The 17,139-nt window shown below is 36.1% G+C and overlaps 1 protein-coding gene across 1 annotated transcript in view; it reads left to right on the top strand.

The window, feature by feature from the left end:
- The first annotated feature begins 3,744 nt into the window (after nucleotides 1-3,744).
- Nucleotides 3,745-17,139, top strand: part of LOC136032593 (axotactin-like) — a 249,502-nt gene continuing 236,107 nt past the window's right edge. Inside the window, exons 1-2 of the mRNA XM_065712861.1 lie at nucleotides 3,745-3,896; nucleotides 16,584-16,703. Of these exons, the coding sequence (XP_065568933.1) occupies nucleotides 16,589-16,703 (115 nt within the window). The 5' untranslated portion in view covers nucleotides 3,745-3,896; nucleotides 16,584-16,588. The remainder of the gene's footprint in view (nucleotides 3,897-16,583; nucleotides 16,704-17,139) is intronic.

Genomic DNA, 17,139 nt, shown 5'->3' with positions numbered 1-17,139 from the left:
GCGCACAAGTGAAGCTGAGTAAGCGCCCCAGCGTGTAATCAATCATGGGACTGGAGCAAAATAGTACGATTTTTACCATAGGTGATATCCTCCATCAAGCAAAGAGAGATGTGTCTCACATATAATCTTTTTTTTTCCGGCCACTTTGTGTAGAAGGCCCTTGTCCTTGAGATTATTTGTGTCTTTTCACCCACCTCTCCTGGGGGAAAGTTTTTTGGACTTGTAGATCAACTCCGATTGAAACAGCTATGTTAAAGTTTTAATCCGATGTCATGGGGGGCACGGGCGTCCATCAGGAAAAAAGAGCATGGTAGGGGGTATGTTCGCCCTTCATTCACTCTCGTCTTTCTAAAGCGCACTAGAATTTAAATTTTGGGTTCGATCAGTTTCCTCTTAGGTTTCAACCATAACCTCTATGTCAACCATAACCCTACTATATTATGGCTGGGTAAAAATAGCAATAGATGGGAGACACACCGCTTTTTACTTAGTCAGCACTACTTTGTTGAGTCTCCGAAAATTTTTTGTTGTTCATATTATTGACTTACGAATAAAGTGAACATACCACTCGATGCCTTTTTTTAAGTTCTTTACGACTATAATAATCGCTTCTCCCTCAAATTCAAATTTAAGCCCATTTTGAGTTCTTGAAACCTAACCTGAATTTGCTGACATTTTGAATATCTGTAAATTTACATACCGCTTTGGATTTGAACCTCGTGAGATATTTATCCACGGCTTTCATATTTTCGATATTTTGTCGAAAACGCATACTTTAATTGAGCATTCAGTGTCAGACAGCAAACCTTATTGATTATGTTATTGTAAACAGAAGACTAGCAGGAGCAATACAAGATACTAGGGTGTATAGGAGTGCCGTTATCGATGTTAAAAGTAAAGATCACCATCTAGTAGTGTCTAAGGTTAATTTAAAGCTGAAATTTCGGAAGGGTAACTCCCTCCCGGAAAGTTATGATGTTGGTAGACTTCAGGATGAAAATTTGAGAAAAAAATTCCAGGAACAGTTGGGTACTAAACTTGAGAGTTTAAAATTTGACAATGTGGAAGATGGATGGAATAATTTCAGAAAAACAATTTGTGAAGTTGCTGATGGTGTCTTAGGGAAGAGTGCTAAGACTGCAACTAGGAATATTAGTGAAAAAGCTTCAGGTTTAATAGAGAGTAGAAGGGGTTTGTATAAGAATTATCTGAGTGATAGGTCGTATGAAAACAAAAGGAATGTAAAGAAAGTGGAGAAAGCATTAAAATATGAACTAAGGAGATGTGAAGTGGAGGCCATGGATAAAATTGCTGAGGATCTGCAAGATGCAGCTAGACGGCATAATAGTAAAATATTATTCTGGCATGTTAATAAACTGAAAGGGAGTAGCCAATCCGGACTAGTCCCAGTTAAAGATAGAAATGGGGCCACAATTAGTGATAAGGAAAAAGTTAAAGAAAGATGGGTGGAACATTTTGAGAATGTGCTAAACCAAGATACAGTTGCAGGAAAAGATATAGATGAAAATGAAAAAGTTTGTGATACCTTGGATGTGAAGGAAGATTTGTTTAGTGAAGAAGAATTAGCGACAGTACTAAAAGGATTAAAAAATAATAAGGCCCCAGGTGCTGATAGTATGATTAATGAGTTTCTTGAATATGGTGGCTCTGAGGTTAGGAGTAAGCTACTGAAGATTATGAACATGATTTTTGAAAAAGGGAAGTACCCGATGATTTTAGGAAAACCTTAATTAAACCACTGTATAAGAAAGGTGACAAGAGTGAGTGTCGTAATTATCGAGGCATTAGTCTGGTCTCTGTAGGTAGCAAATTACTGAGTAATATGATACTTTTTAGACTGAGAGATGCTGTAGACAAAGTTTTAAGGGAAGAACAATGCGGTTTTAGAAAAGGTAGAGGATGTGTCGACTATGTTTTCACTCTTAGGTTAATAATTGAGAAGTCCCTTCGTTGTCAAACACCTTTGGTCCTCAGTTTTATCGATTATGAGCAAGCTTTCGATTCTGTTGATAGAAGAGCGTTAACAAAGGTCTTATCGTTATATGGTATACCAGAAAAGTACGTTAAAGTGATTTGCGCTATGTACGAGAATAATACTGCTGCGGTTAAGGTAGGAAATGAGGTTAGCAACTGGTTTTGTATTAAATCAGGAGTTAAGCAGGGTTGTGTTCTATCCCCCTTTATATGGATCATTTTGATGGACTTCGTCTTAAGGAGCACAGGAAAGGCAATTGGAGACCATGGAATCAAATGGGGAGGTAGAACGCTCCTGGACTTAGATTATGCTGATGATTTAAGCATATTAGATGAAAGTGTGAGCAAAATGAATGAATTTTTAGAGGTTCTACGAGTTCAGGGTGCTAAAACAGGCTTGAAAATTAATGTTAAGAAGACTAAGTCACTAAGGCTAGGAATAAATGAAGACGAACAGGTGACATTAGGTAACGAAAAGATTGACCAGGTTGGGAGCTTCAATTACCTTGGTAGTATTATTAGTAAAGATGGTGGGAGCAGTGAAGATGTTAAAAGTAGAATAGCTAAGGCTCAGAGTGTTTTTTCACAGTTAAAAAAAGTTTGGAAGAATAGAAAGATAAGTCTACAAACCAAGATTAGAATATTGGATGCTACAGTGATGACAGTGGTCAAATATGGCTCTGAAGCATGGGCACTCCGAAAAGCATATGAAAATTTACTAGATGTTTTCCAGAGAAATTGCCTACGGATTGTTCTGGGTACCCGGCTGACTGACCGTATTTCAAACTGTAGGTTGCACAAAAAGTGGTTCAATCCTGCTCTCTGGGGCTATAATGAAAGAATGGTTGAGATAGCTAGGCCACGTTTTACGGATGAAGGATGACAGATTACCGAAGATTGTCCTTTTTGGCCAACCGTTTGGGGCTACTCGGAAAACAGGTCGTCCTTGTCTGGGTTGGGAGGATGTCATAAATAAAGATTTAAAGGAAATGGGAACTTCTTGGGAGGGTGTAAAGAGGGAGGCTTTAAATAGATTAGGTTGGAGGAGGAGCGTGCGTAGCTGTGTTGGCCTCAGGCGGCTTGGTGCTGCAGTGAGTTAGTAGTAGTAGTATTCAGTGTCAAGGAAGAAGAAAATGACATAATTCTGTAAAATTCATATATCCAACTTAAAAGTGGAAAATCAGTGCTTATGGATAATATAGCATTAAAAAAATGGATTATAATAAAACAGTAAGTTTGAGGCGAATGTTTTAAGCCTTTTTCATACCCAAAAACTAGAAATATTGTGGTCATTTTCAAGACTTCAAAAAGGGCTTAAATTTGAATTTGCGATAGAAGCGATTATTATGTTCGCAAAGAGCATAAAAAAGGCATCGAGTGGTATGTCCCCTTCGTTCGTAATTAAATAATATGAACAACGAAAAAGTTACCGTTTTTTTGCTAGATATAGTATACAGGTTTTTTAACCATACTGGTATAAAACGAAAAAGACCCAAAACAAATGATAAAAAAAGCCTTTTCAACACATGATCCTTTTTGTAAGTTTGAATATATGCGTCTATGCTAATCATAAGTTTTCTCTTACGATTGTAACTTTGTCAAATATTGTTCATTACTTAGCTATAGTCATTAATCGGATAAAGAAATGCGTAAGACTTAACAAGGAATTGAGCAATTTTCTTGGCTCTCTTTATCTTCCTATTTGTCACGTTTTCAAGAGACTGGCAACTGTATCAATTTATTTTTATTACAGTCCTCATCTATAGTCAATCAGCGTAGGTTTTTTCGTCTCTTTGCTTCAGATTGCCTGGGGTATTGAGTAGTTCGTTCAGTACTAGATTTGTCGTGAAGTGCACAAGCCTACCATTTGGAAGGATTATGATCATTCTCTGGCTTAGAAGGTATTTTGATTATATATTTCTCTGTAAAACAAATAGATTTCTACCTTAATCCCCCCTCCCCTCCCGCAAAAACTGAAAATTAATATTTAGATCGGCTTAGTCCCTCCCCCGCAAGGTATGTTGTACAGAAACTTCTTGGGTTGGGAAAATATTCAGTTCTTTAAAGGCTCTCTGAGGTCATTTGGGTCTCTATATAGTAGGAAATGAAATGATTCCTTGGCAATTTCCACTAAAGAATTTTTCTGATGTCACTAATATTTCATTGGTATGCATTTACTTACCCTCAAATTAGTGGGGAAATAAAATATGAACAATATAAAACCAAATAGCAAATTTGTCTTTTGTCTAAGGGGAGGGATTCATCCAAGGATACGAAGTTCCGAGTTTACACTTTAAATTTTCTCTTGACAAAGGCTTTCGGGAGAATTGATGGGGAGCGACCACCGCCCACCCACCCGCCTTGTGTAGCCTATAATCATGTAAATCCAAATTTAGAATATGAATTGTCTCCATTTGCTTTATTTAGTGGAGGAGTTTTGTGGCATTCTCAGCTAAAAGTTGTAACCGTTTCCCACCGGTTTTAAAACCAGAGCAGATTCCGAAGGAAACGGTCGGACTACTGGACCGCCTAGAATGATTTGAATCAAGAGTGAAACAAGCATCAGGGGTTTGATATAAGGCTACTGTCTGGCTACTGTCTAGGAGGCATCCTTAATTTGTGAGGGGAGCAAGGCTACTTATAACCAGTGGCGTCAATTCACGACAATTAGGGGGGAGGGGGCAAGAGCAATTCTGTTTTTTTTCCAAGGAAAATACCGATAAAGGCGTTTTCAATGAAAATACCAGAAAAAGGTATTTTTAAAGTCCATAGGAGGTAGTGGTGAAAAATCTAGGGGTCGTATGCCCCACTGTTCTTTCTCAATCGGCCCCACTGTTTTCACTTTTCCTTCCTGGGCAGAATCGTACGGGAGCCACGATTCTTTGCTGCCACTATAACAGCCAATGTGATCCTCTGAAAGCAAGAAGTCTCTAGTATGGCTTCACCAATTATCAGGAAGATCTCTTGAAGTTGCGAAATAGTTTTATTGGATTTTTATACTGGGATGGTTAGCTTAAACACACTAAAACAGAAGGGTAGTTTTGCATCCGAATGAGGATGCCTAATTGTCATTTAGACTTCAAGACATCAACACAGTCGATGAGTAACTCCTGTTAACAATTGTTTTTTTTTTCAACTGAATTTTCATTGAATGTCTACTTCGGCTAGATTCGATGTTCATGTAATAGAAAGCTAAAAAACAATTTTATCCTCTAAAGCCCTTTTGATACAACCTGAAGAGCTGTGCAATCATATTTGTCTAAGACCAACGATCGAACATGGCTGTTAATTTTATGATGGGGCTAACAAAACAACTCTATTGGAACCACTTCTGAGGATTTACAGGGAGGGTAATTGGACAGGCTGTTGCACTACCAAAGTCCAATTATTATTTTTAAATGACGGTTCTTACGTTGGTACACTTTCCGTACAAAATCCGTGATAAGTTTATGTCACCTTATTTTCAGGGATGTCAGATGCAGCTGATTTAAGTCATCATCAAAAGAAGTAGGCCTAATGAAAGAGATATGAATAATTTTTAAAGTTCTTTTTTTTTATCTATCATGAGACATAGATATCCAACACGATAAGCATACTCAGGTGAGTATGAAACACAAGAGAATAACGTAGTTCTCAAACCAGTCATCAGATTACTAAATGCTTTAAGTTTCCAAAAGAATTTTTAGAAAAAACATTTTTAGTAAACAAAAGCATTTTAAATTAATAATCATGTATTTATAAACATTTATTTTGGAGAGATTTTCGAGAACATATTGTTCTCAAGAAAATCTCATAAATTTTTAAGACTGAGAAAACACATTGGAGACATTGATTAACCGAAGCATTTCATTTTGATTTAATTGTAGGGTAGATCCATGCACTCTGGGTTGAGATCCAGACCTCAAAAGTCCATTGCCTTTAGCAATCCTAAAATGAACAGAAATTAAAATGAAATATCAGGTCAAACCTAAAACAGACAGAAATTTCCGCAAACAGGAGCAAGGCGCCACTCCCTAAACATTTTAAACACCCGAGTGGCATTTACGCTTAACTGAAAACAAATTATATTCAACCATTTTCTCTCTTACAACATCAAAAATTAAAAACTGCTGAAATATCCAAGAATTTAAATCAGTGAATTAAGTAATCAGTTTAATTTCACTAGTTCTTTCCAATTCATCTTGATTGTTATGGTGATTTTTTTTTGTCGATGGGCTAGCACCACTTAAGACAATTACTATGTTTAAATGAAGGGTCCTGTGTTTGTGTTAAAAACTGTATTCTACAAGTGCATCCAATTACCTTTTTCTGGAGAGCGATCTTTGCCAACACAGAGCAGAACAGCGAGAAACATAAGATAGTTAAAGGACTTTCGGCATGTTAAGGATTGTTGATGACCCTTTGAATTGATTTGAATAAAATTTAAACATCGAAGAGCCTCACCTGCCCAGGGACTAGACAACGCAAAAATACAATTGTACTGTTTACAAGTAGCATAAGTTATGTGCAAAGGCAAAAATTGATGGATCACATGCTGAGCAGCCGGGCTCTAGCATGTCTTAGAAATTTTGACAGGAAAATTAATGATGCTAAAGGCGCAATGCTAAAAGCATATATTTTCTGCTCCCTCGGCCTAACAAAAGCAATATATATATTTTTTATGGCTTATAATGCTTTCTTTAAGATGAGGAATAGCTAAAAAGTGGCAATTTTTCTTTTATATTATTTATATTATTTATAGTTTGTATTTTTCCAAAAACTTTATTACCTTTCTATTTCAAATCTCGAAACATGTGCTAACTCGGAGTCTATGAATTCCCCTTGAGATTTGTCGCATCGAGACCTCCCCTATATTTAAATGCCTCCAAAATCTCCCTTTTTACTGATGTTCTTAGTTTATTGTTAGGTAACATTTTATGATGGTGACTTGCAATACCAGACGACCGATTTAGCTCATATTTGAAATTTTGGCACGTTTTATAGTCTTGTGTTAGCCAAACCAAATGAAAATTTTGCATTAGTTTAAATGGGATGGATGTGCACCGAATATAGATAATGACGGGCCATAGCTATTTTCTTCAAATCAATTCAAGGATAGTAGTTTTCATCAAAGATTCAACAAATTGTGGCAAAATCTATCCTCTTTTTGTTATTGGTTTAAAAACGTTTTGTTGTTCAAAGAAAAGTTAAGAGTGATATTAAAACATAAGACGACAAGAAGCAAAATCCTGGAATAATTCAACCTTGAGATAAATAGAAATTACTATCAATGAATCTTGAAACTTGAAACAAACATAAATTACAATAAACCATTACGTAAAATGCTAAGATAAGAGGTGCTGCTATATGTGAGTAAATAAATCCTAAAATGGTAAAGACTATGGTATTGGACTTAACAGTCCCTACCAGAAGTACTGATCACCGTTTTTTGGCCCTTCAGCCAGGAAAGGCAATGGAGGGCTGGGGGTCAACCATCCTGTGCTTTCGCACACCCTTCTTGTTATTTCCCCAGATATCTCCAGGTACCCATTTAGAGCTGGGTCGACTCTAACTGAGCTTACGGAGTCACGCCACTGACCCCCGTCCCAAACCAAATAAGTGGGTACACTAGGATTCGAACCCTTGCCCGCTCGGACAAAAAATTATAAATTCAAAAATGAACTAAATCCTGAAATGAACAGAAATTATAATGAAGAATTAAGGTGAAACTTAAAATAAATAAATATTACCGCAAACAGGAGTATGGCTATCACCCCCTAAACATTCTACAGGCCCAAGTGTCATGTACATTTTACTGAAAGAAAAATATATTCGACCATTTTCTCTCTTAAAATATCGAAAAATCTAAAACTGCTGTGATATTTAAGAATTCATATGAATATATTAGGTAACTGGTTTACTTTTTTTTAGTTCTTTCCTCTCACCTCGATTGATATGATGATGTCAATTTTGATATTTTTTTTTCGACACATAAAACCCCACTTTTCAAACCGCATAAGATTTTAAATGAACGATGATGTTCAATAGATTACGTAATTCAATAAGTAAATTACACCCAAGTCGTTTAGAAGGATTGAGAGGGAGGGGGAGTAGCACCCCTATTATTTGGATTGATTCAACATCCCAAGTTGGTTCAATTTACAGGTACATGGGTTGAAACTACTGAGACGCTTGGGAGATAGATAGGATATATGTATACTTTCGGTTGTATATATATACACATTGAGGAGGTGGGTTGGGGGCTAAGTATGGCGGGCCTGCATGCAAAATGTAACCTAACCTAAAAAAAATACCAGCTAAATATTTAATTAAAATATAGCTACAATGTAGTTTTCCATTGAGCCTAAGCTAATTCTTTCTAAGTACAGACAGCAATAAACCGATTATTTTCTGATACTACAGAATCCAAATTCTTGGTGTTTTCTGAGTAATGGACAAGTACTATTATGTTTAAACCTTGGTTAGTTTTGTGATATTACTTTTTGTTATGTTGTTGCTGTTATGACAAAAATAGCACACTGCCCGAAATGCAAGTCGTTTTCAGTAAAGCGGAAAGAAACAACGGCCTTTAGAAGGTTTAGAAGGGCTGCTTCCTCATCAACACCCCGCTCTTCACGCTAAAGTTTGACTCTTTCTCTTAATTCTACTTTTTAAAACAGTAAAAAACTTTAGCGTAAAGAGCGGGGCGTTGATGAGGAAGAAGCCCTTTCATATACGAAGTAATTTCTGTTCGTTTTAAGCTTTAATGTCGCTCCTTACTTCCCGTTTAAAAAAACTTGTTTTTTTTTATTTAATTTCTGAACGTTTTTGAATCAATGCATGTTTTGATTTTGGCTCTCCGCAGATGAATAATTAAAACGAAATTTTCATATTTATTTTTTTGGCTAATTGGATTTCTCGTAGTTTTGATCGAGTGATTTTGAGAAAAAGGAGTTGGGGAGGAGGCCTAATTGCCCTCCGATTTTTTGGTTACTTAAAAAGGCAACTAGAACTTTTAATTTTTTACGAATGTTTATTAGTAAAAGATATACGTAGCTTACAAATTAGCTTACGTAACGAACTACCGTATTCTCATGTTTTTATTACGTATATGAAGGGATTCACCCCCTCGTCAGTACCTCGCTCTTTACACTAAAGCTTAAATCTTGTCCCAATTTCTTAAGAATGACCCCTGAATCACAAAAGCCGTAGAATAAATAGTTGAAATTACTAAAAATACTTTAGCGTGAAGAGCGAGGTATTAGGAGGAGATGAGCCCATCATAGACGTAATAATTTCTGTTCGTTTTTTAAGTTTAAATGCTTCTCCTTACTTTCAGTTGAAAAAACTTTTTCATATTTATTTTTTCATTGTTTTTTTTAATAATGCTAGAAAATCCTGCTCTCCCTTCATGAAACTTTTCTTCCCCCATGAAAAATTCCTCCAAGGAAAGTTCCCCCAACATATCCCCCTCTTCTCACCCCCCTCAACCTAAAAATCCCCCAGAAGACGTCTGTACTCTTCCAAATAACCATTACTATATGTAAGCACTGGTCAAAGTTTGTAACTTTTGGCCCCTCCCTGTGGGGGAGTAAGTCGTCCCCAAAGACATAGTTTTAAGGTTTTTTGACTACGCTGAATAAAATGGCTATCTCAGAATTTTGATCCGGTGACTTTGGGAAAATAATTAGCGTGGGAGGGGGCCTAGATGCCCTCCAATTTTTTTGGTCACTTAAAAAGGGAACTAGAACTTTTCATTTCCGTTAGAATGAGCCCTCTCGCAAGATTCTCGGACCACTGGGTCGATACGATCACCCCTGGAAAAAAAAACAAAAAAACAAACAAATACATACGCATCCGTGATCTGCCTTCTGGCAAAAAATGCAAAATTCCACATTTTCGTAGATAGGAGCTTGAAACTTTTACAACAGGGTTCTCTGATACGCTGAATCTGATGGTGTGATTTTCGTTAAGATTCTATGACTTTTAGGGGTTGTTTCCCCCTATTTTCTAAAATAAGGCAAATTTTCTCAGGCTCGTAACTTTTGATGGGTTAGATTAAACTTGATGAAACTTATATATTTAAAATCAGCATTAAAATTCGATTCTTTTGATGTAGCTATTGGTATCAAAATTATTTTTTTGAGGAAAAGTATTTTTCCTCTCATGTCCAAACTTGAGATGTGGTTGGTCCACATTCTCTGAAAGTTTACGGGCTAGTCAATTGAGCAAAGTACAGTGATCTTGCTACAGAAAAGCGGGAGTTGCTGTCTCATGCCATTTCGGTTTGAAATGGTTTGAACAATGAAAGAAGAGCGACTCTGGTCAATAGCAATCGAAGCACTCAAAAAGAGGAGTTATCAAAAGTTATCGGCATAAGAATATATTTATAATCACAGAGAGGAAGGGAAGGGCTCTCAAGAAATGTTGGGATCTTAATGAATTACATAAAAAAAACTAGTTTTTCTAACTGAAAGTAAGGAGCGACATTAAAACTTAAAACGAACAGAAATTACTCCGTATATGAAATGGGTTGTCCCCTCCGCTATCCCTCACTCTTTATGCTAAAGCTTTTAATTGTCTTAAAAAGCAGAATTGTGGTAAAGAGTCAAACTTTAGCGTAAAGAGCGAAGGATTGCGGAGGGGACAACCCATTTCATATACGGAGTAATTTCTGTTCGTTTTAAGTTTTAATGTCGCTCCTTACTTTCAGTTAGAAAAACTAGTTTTTTTTTATGTAATTTCTGAACGTTTTTGAATTAATGCATGTTTGATTTTGGCTCTCCACACATAAATTATTAAAATGAAATTTACATTTTAATTCCTTTTTTGACTAAATGGCTTTCTCTTAGTTCTGATCAGACGATTTTGAGAAATATGGGATGGGGAAGGAGGCCTAGTTGCCATGCAATTTTTCGGTTACACAAAAAGGCAGCTATAAATTTTAATTTTTAACGAATTTTTTTATTAGTAAAAAATATACGTAACTTAAGAATTAACTTACGTAACAAACTTTTATATTCTTAAATTTTTATTATGTATATGAGGGGGTTTGTACCCTCGTTAATACCTCGCTCTTTACACTAAATCGTAAGTTTTGTGCCGATTCTTTAAGAATGACCCCTGAATCAGAAAGGCCGTAGAATAAATAGTTGAAATTACTAAAAATACTTTAGCATAAAGAGCGAGGTATTTATCTCCTCCTAAATACCTCGCTCTTTATGCTAAAGTATTTTTAGAACCCCTCATATGCGTAATAATCTCTGTTCGTTTTAAGTTTCAATGGTACTCCTTACTTTCAATTGAAAGAATTTTTCCATGTTTATTTTTTCATTTTTTTTATAGTAATTTTAGAAAATCCTGCGCCCTTTTCATTGAATTTCTGTTCCCCCATGACATATTTCTCACAGGAAAGATCCTCCCACATAGCCCCCTCCCCTCAACCCCACCCCCCCCCCCCCCAAAAAAAATCCCCTTTAAACGACTGTATATTTCCCAATAACCATTATTATATGTAAACACTGGTCGAAGTTTGTAACTTGCAGCCCCTCCCCCAGGGACTGTGGGGGAGTAAGTCATTCCCAAAGACATAGTTATTATGGTTTTTGACTATGCGGAACAAAATGGCTATCTCAAAATTTTGATCTGTTGACTTTGGAGAAAAAATGAGCGTGGGAGGGGGCCTAGGTGCCCTCCAATTTTTTGGTCACTTAAAAGGGCCCTGGAAATTTTAATTTCCGTTAGAATGAGCCCTCTTGCAACATTCTAGGACCACTTGGTCGATACGATGACCCCTGGGAAAAAAAAAACAAACAAATAAACACGCACCCTTGATTTGTCTTCTGGCAAAAAATACGAAATTCCACATTTTTGTAGATAGGAGCTTGAAATTTTTTTGTTATAGGGTTCTCTGATACGCTGAATGCGATGGTGTGATTTTCGTTAAGATTCTGTGACTTTTAGGGGGTGTTTTCCCCTATTTTCTAAAATAAGAAAATTTTCTCAGGGTCGCAACTTTTGATGACAAAGACCAAATTTGATGAAACTTATATATTTAAAATCAGCATGAAAATCTGATTCTTTTGATGTATATTTTAGCATCAAAATTCCGTTATTTAGAGTTTCGTTTACTATTGAGCCGGGTCGCTCCTTACTACAGTTCGTTACCACGAACTGTTTGAAAGTACACGAGTAAATTCAGCATGTTTGACTCTTTTAAAATGAAGGTTTCATTCTTGCATTTTTCCAAAATGCGAAATTTTAAATATTTCTGGTAAAGAACGGACTATGTGTTTTTTTTCCATGGGTAGTTGAATCGAAAAATTGTTTTAGAATACTGAAAGGAGGGCTCAATAAACGGAAGTTTTGATTTCATCTACCTTTTTTAAGTAACACGAGATATCGTGCTCCAGCAAGGCACTGTTTTATGGCATTTTGTGCCACAACCAAGACCGTATCTAGGGGGTTTGAGCCTCCTTTCCCCCGAAATATTTGTTTGACTTGGATATATCGGATAAAAGACTAATAAGGATATATTCGTTTTGAGAAAAACTAATTTGGCGTAGCTGTAGCTGTGAGTGGCATACGTAATTGTGTTTAACTCAGGCGGCTTGGTGCTGGAGTACGTTGTTAGTAGTAGTAGTAGTAATAATAGTAGTAGTAGTTAGAAGTATACTCCTGCGAGAATGTGCTTCAGGAAATTATTCCTATAACGTTGACTATAAAACAAATAGAAACTAAAGGAGAAAGCCCATTTTTCATTAAAATCCGTAGACTTCTGGATCCGATCCAGAATAGAGTATGCTTGGGACATTATCGATGAATTACTAGACTTACCCTAATCATGTCAACCATTTACAAAATTTGATGAATTAAAAATGGAATAGTTGTGGGCAAGTCAAGTCATGGCTACTTGTAGAAAAAGCCAAGGCAGATAGTCCAATTAAGTGGACATCAAGTCATGGTTCATTTCACCCCTTTCATTGCCGTTGTTACCATCTCCCGCTTATGCTATACCTCCCATGCATGTCATTGCACAATGCCGAACTAGAGTCAACCTAGTTGGAGGGTCTCCCCGGGGAACAGACGCTGGTTGACAGTAGTATACTTGAAAATGTTCGACTATACTTGAAAATTTTCCTCTCATGCATGTCACTCCACAATACCGAACTAGAGTCAACCTGTTGAGGTTCTAGCCGGCTCATTCACGCTGGGGGAGCAAATTAGCAAATATATTTGTTAGTTGCAAATAGATTTGCTAGTTGCAAATATATTTGCAACTAGCCACGGCTTGAAAACATCCGTGCTTTGAGCAGTGAATATGGGCATGAGAAAGGACTAAATTGTTGGTACATGTTTAGCGATTGATTACCGCCAGAGAAATAGTCTAACCATTCAACGATTTTAAGTATCCATATTTTAAGCGGTGGGCATAGGCTAGACGGCTTCAGTTTTTGACTGTCAATTTTGCATGATCTACATAGTGATAAATATGTTGGATATCCAGAAGTATCCTTGACTCTAGGTTTCAGGTGGTTTTCAGAATAATCCTTCATCAGATGTTTTTGTGTGCATAATAATCACTGTTCTTTTTTTCACTTAGTGATTAGAGCTGTCGTATGATTAGTTTTCACTCAACATGTTTGAAATAGAAAATCATCTAATTATAATAGAATTGTTGGCATAGTTACACAGACGAGAGATCTTGATATAAAGCTCCTCATAAAAAAGCATATGAATCAGTTAAATGGTTAATCAATTTTATCAGTAGCTTTGGAACGAATATTGAAAAAAAATATAGGTATATTTGGGTAATGTATTGTTTTTGGCTTTGTCGTGGAACTGATGTAAGCAATTTTGTTTAACACGTTTCAAAATCAGAATGGTCTAATTATATAATCGGGAATAGGATTATTGGCAAAGTTGCGCTAAAATATTCATTAGATGACTACTGATTTTTTGCATATTGATTCTAATAACTGATTTATGTGTTGTCATGAGCCTCGTGATGAGACTTAATTTTTTCTATTTTGCTTTCGTTAGGCGTGATACTTCTTGTATGCATGCTTTTCTTTTATTAGAAGAACAATTAAACTTGGTTGTGAGTCTGAATAAACATTTTTGTACAGATAAGATTCTGTTTTTCCAGACTTTTCAAAATAACAAATTTTTTTGCAGCTGATTGAAAACTGCGTTCTAAGAATTAAGCGGCTAATTTTAAGATGGGAAGAAACATCTTGAAATGGGAAGAATCTCAAAATAATGAAATAAACCACTGGCATCAGTAGAGCAGTGGTGTCAATAAAGTGACAGGGCCTGTCTGCCTAGATCCCCCTAAGTATTAAAAATATATTTTTGGGGGGTGTTTCCATTGAGAATATCTTTTCTAGTATTTCAGTTCAAAAGCTGAAAAATGACAACTTTGCCCCTCTGTATATATTGAAAAATAAACTTTACCCCCTCCCCCTAGATTTAAGTGAATTGAAGTAAGCTGGAAAGTTTGACTGTAGTATCGATTTTTATCCTAAGTTAGGAACTCGAAGGAGTAAGGCACATTAGAAAAAAATCCTAAGAAACACACTTCAGCAGTATATTCCGTTGTTACATTTTGAGAATCTGAGATTTGCCGAAATTTGAATTTTGAAGGATTTCATTTTAAAGTTTGTGGTGGCTTATTTTGAACGTCTTAGAGATCAAAAAGATTTATAAACATCTGTTTTTGAATAACAATTGTACAAATCGGGAACAAATTTTTAAGCTTTTAAGCTCCTCTCCAAAATTTATGCCCTGAAATATGCAGAGGTGTAGCCAGGATTCCATTTTAAGAGGAAATGGATTTATCTTGAAAAAATGTCTTTTAATGCCATAATTAAATAAAAAAAGCAAGTTTTTTCGACTGTAGGTAAGGAGCGAAATTAAAACTTAAAAAGAACAGAAATTACTTCGTACATGAAAAGGGTTGTTCCTTCCTCAACGCCCCGCTCTTTATGCTAAAGTTAAACTCTTTCTCAAAACTCTACTTTTAAAACAATAAAAAACTCTTTCTCAAAACTCTACTTTTAAAAACAATAAAAAACTTTAGCGTAAAGAGTGGGGCGTTGAGGAAGGAACAACCCTTTTCATATACGGAGTAATTTCTGTTTGTTTTAAGCTTTAATGTCACTCCTTATTTTCAGTCGAAAAAACTTGTTTTTTTTAATCTAATTTCTGAACGTTTTTTATTTAATTCATGTTTTTATTTTGGCTTTCTGCAGATGAAAAATTAAAACAAAATTTTCATATTAATTCGTTTTGAAAAAAGGGTGGGGGAGGAGGCCTAGTTGCCCTCCAATTTTTTGGCTACTTGAAAAGGCTACTAGTTGAAAAAACTTCATATTTATTTTTTCATTGTTTTTTTTTTAATAACGTTAAAAAGTTCTGCGCCTTCTTCCTGAAAATTCTCGTCCCCCATGATAAATTCCCAATGGAAAGACCCTCCCACATAACCCCTTCCCCTCATTCTCTCCCTCAAACAAAAAAATCCCCCTAAAAACGTCTGTACACTTCCCAATAGCCATTACTACATGTAAACAATGGTAAAGTTTGTTACTTTGAACCCCCTCCCACGGGGCCTCTGGGGATTAAGTCGTCCCCAAAGATATAGTTATTAGGGTTCTCAACTATGATGAACAAAATGGCTACCTTAAAATTTTGATTTGGTGACTTTGGGGAAAAAGTGAGCGTGGAATGGTGCCTAGGTGCCCTCCAATTTTTGGTCACTTGAAAAGGGCACTAGAACTTTTAATTTCCGTCAGAATGAGCCTTCTCGCGACATCCTGGGACCACTGGGTTGATGCGATCACCCCTGAAAAAAAACAAATAAACACGCACCCGTGATCTGTCTTCTGGCGAAAATTACAAAAATCCACATTTTTGTATATAAAAGCTTTAAACTTCTACAGTAGGGTTCTCTGATACGCAGGTTTCGATGTTCTGATTTTTGTTTAAGATTCTGTGACTTTTAGGGGATATTTCCCCATATTGTCCAAAATAAGGTAAATTTTCTCAGGCTCGTAACTTTTGACGTGTAAGACTAAATTTGATGAAACTTGTATATTTGAAATCAGCTTAAGAATCTGATTATTTTTATTTATCTATGAGTATCAAAATGCTGTTTTTTAGAATTTTGGTTCCTATTGAACAGGGCGCTCCTTACTACAGTTCGTTACCACGAACTGTTTGATATAATCAACAGATAGGAGAGTTTATGTAATGTCCCATTTTTTTGGAGGTTCATTGATGTCAGTTCATAAGAACTAGGAATGGGAGAAGAAGATACATTTTTCAGAATCTAAGGGGGGCAACTTCGTTTTTTTCATTTTTTTTTCAATTTTAATGCCAAAAAAGTTTTTTTCTCAAAATCAAGGGGGAATATCTAAAGGGTGGCAATATGCTCTCCCTCACCCAACCAATTGCAACCCCCGGGTCTTCTATCCCCCTATTTTCACCTTGGGTGGGTCACTAATTCATGTCCTTACGTTTGTATGTACTTGTACTTATTCAAGACAAGTATTGAATGTGTATTAATGAGTTAGACAGTAGAGTTGAAGCTGTTTTTTTCTATATTCTAGGTGAGATGGTATCCGTGACTATTTTTTCGATAGTTTCTACACTGACATTGCTTCAGTTCGATGACGTCAAAGCTAGTAGTAATCACGAAAGGAGTAGTTTAAGCCCATTATCTGCAAACGGTATGTACCTCACGTTCCCAATATTGTCAAGTTATTAGTACTAGAGGGTGCAAGGGAAAAGCTGGGTGCGAGAATTCAATTATTAAAGACTATCATTAGAGTATATAATAACATCTAACCAAGGGCGTCTCCAGGAGGGTTTGGGGGTCTGAACCCCCCTTAAAACGTTTTTCTGACCCGGAACAAAAATGCAAATAAACAACTTTTTGATGCGTTTGTAAAAGTTCTTTGTGTAAACCCCCTCTCTTGAAAAAAGCGCCCCTCCCAAATAAAAATCCTTGAGCCAACAATTCATCTAACATATCAACATTATGGATACATGTTCGACCTCTCCTGGCATCGGCTTAATTGGTTTTATCGGAGCGTTTAAAAATGATTACACCTCATTTCAGAAATTTTGCAATTTACCGTCATTTAGTCTTTTATGGATGCTTAG

The sequence above is a fragment of the Artemia franciscana genome, chromosome 11 (genome assembly GCF_032884065.1).
Source record: "Artemia franciscana chromosome 11, ASM3288406v1, whole genome shotgun sequence".
Taxonomy (NCBI): Eukaryota; Metazoa; Arthropoda; class Branchiopoda; order Anostraca; family Artemiidae; genus Artemia; species Artemia franciscana.
Note: the sequence above shows the minus strand (reverse complement) of the source record. Positions and strands in the feature narration are given on the sequence as shown.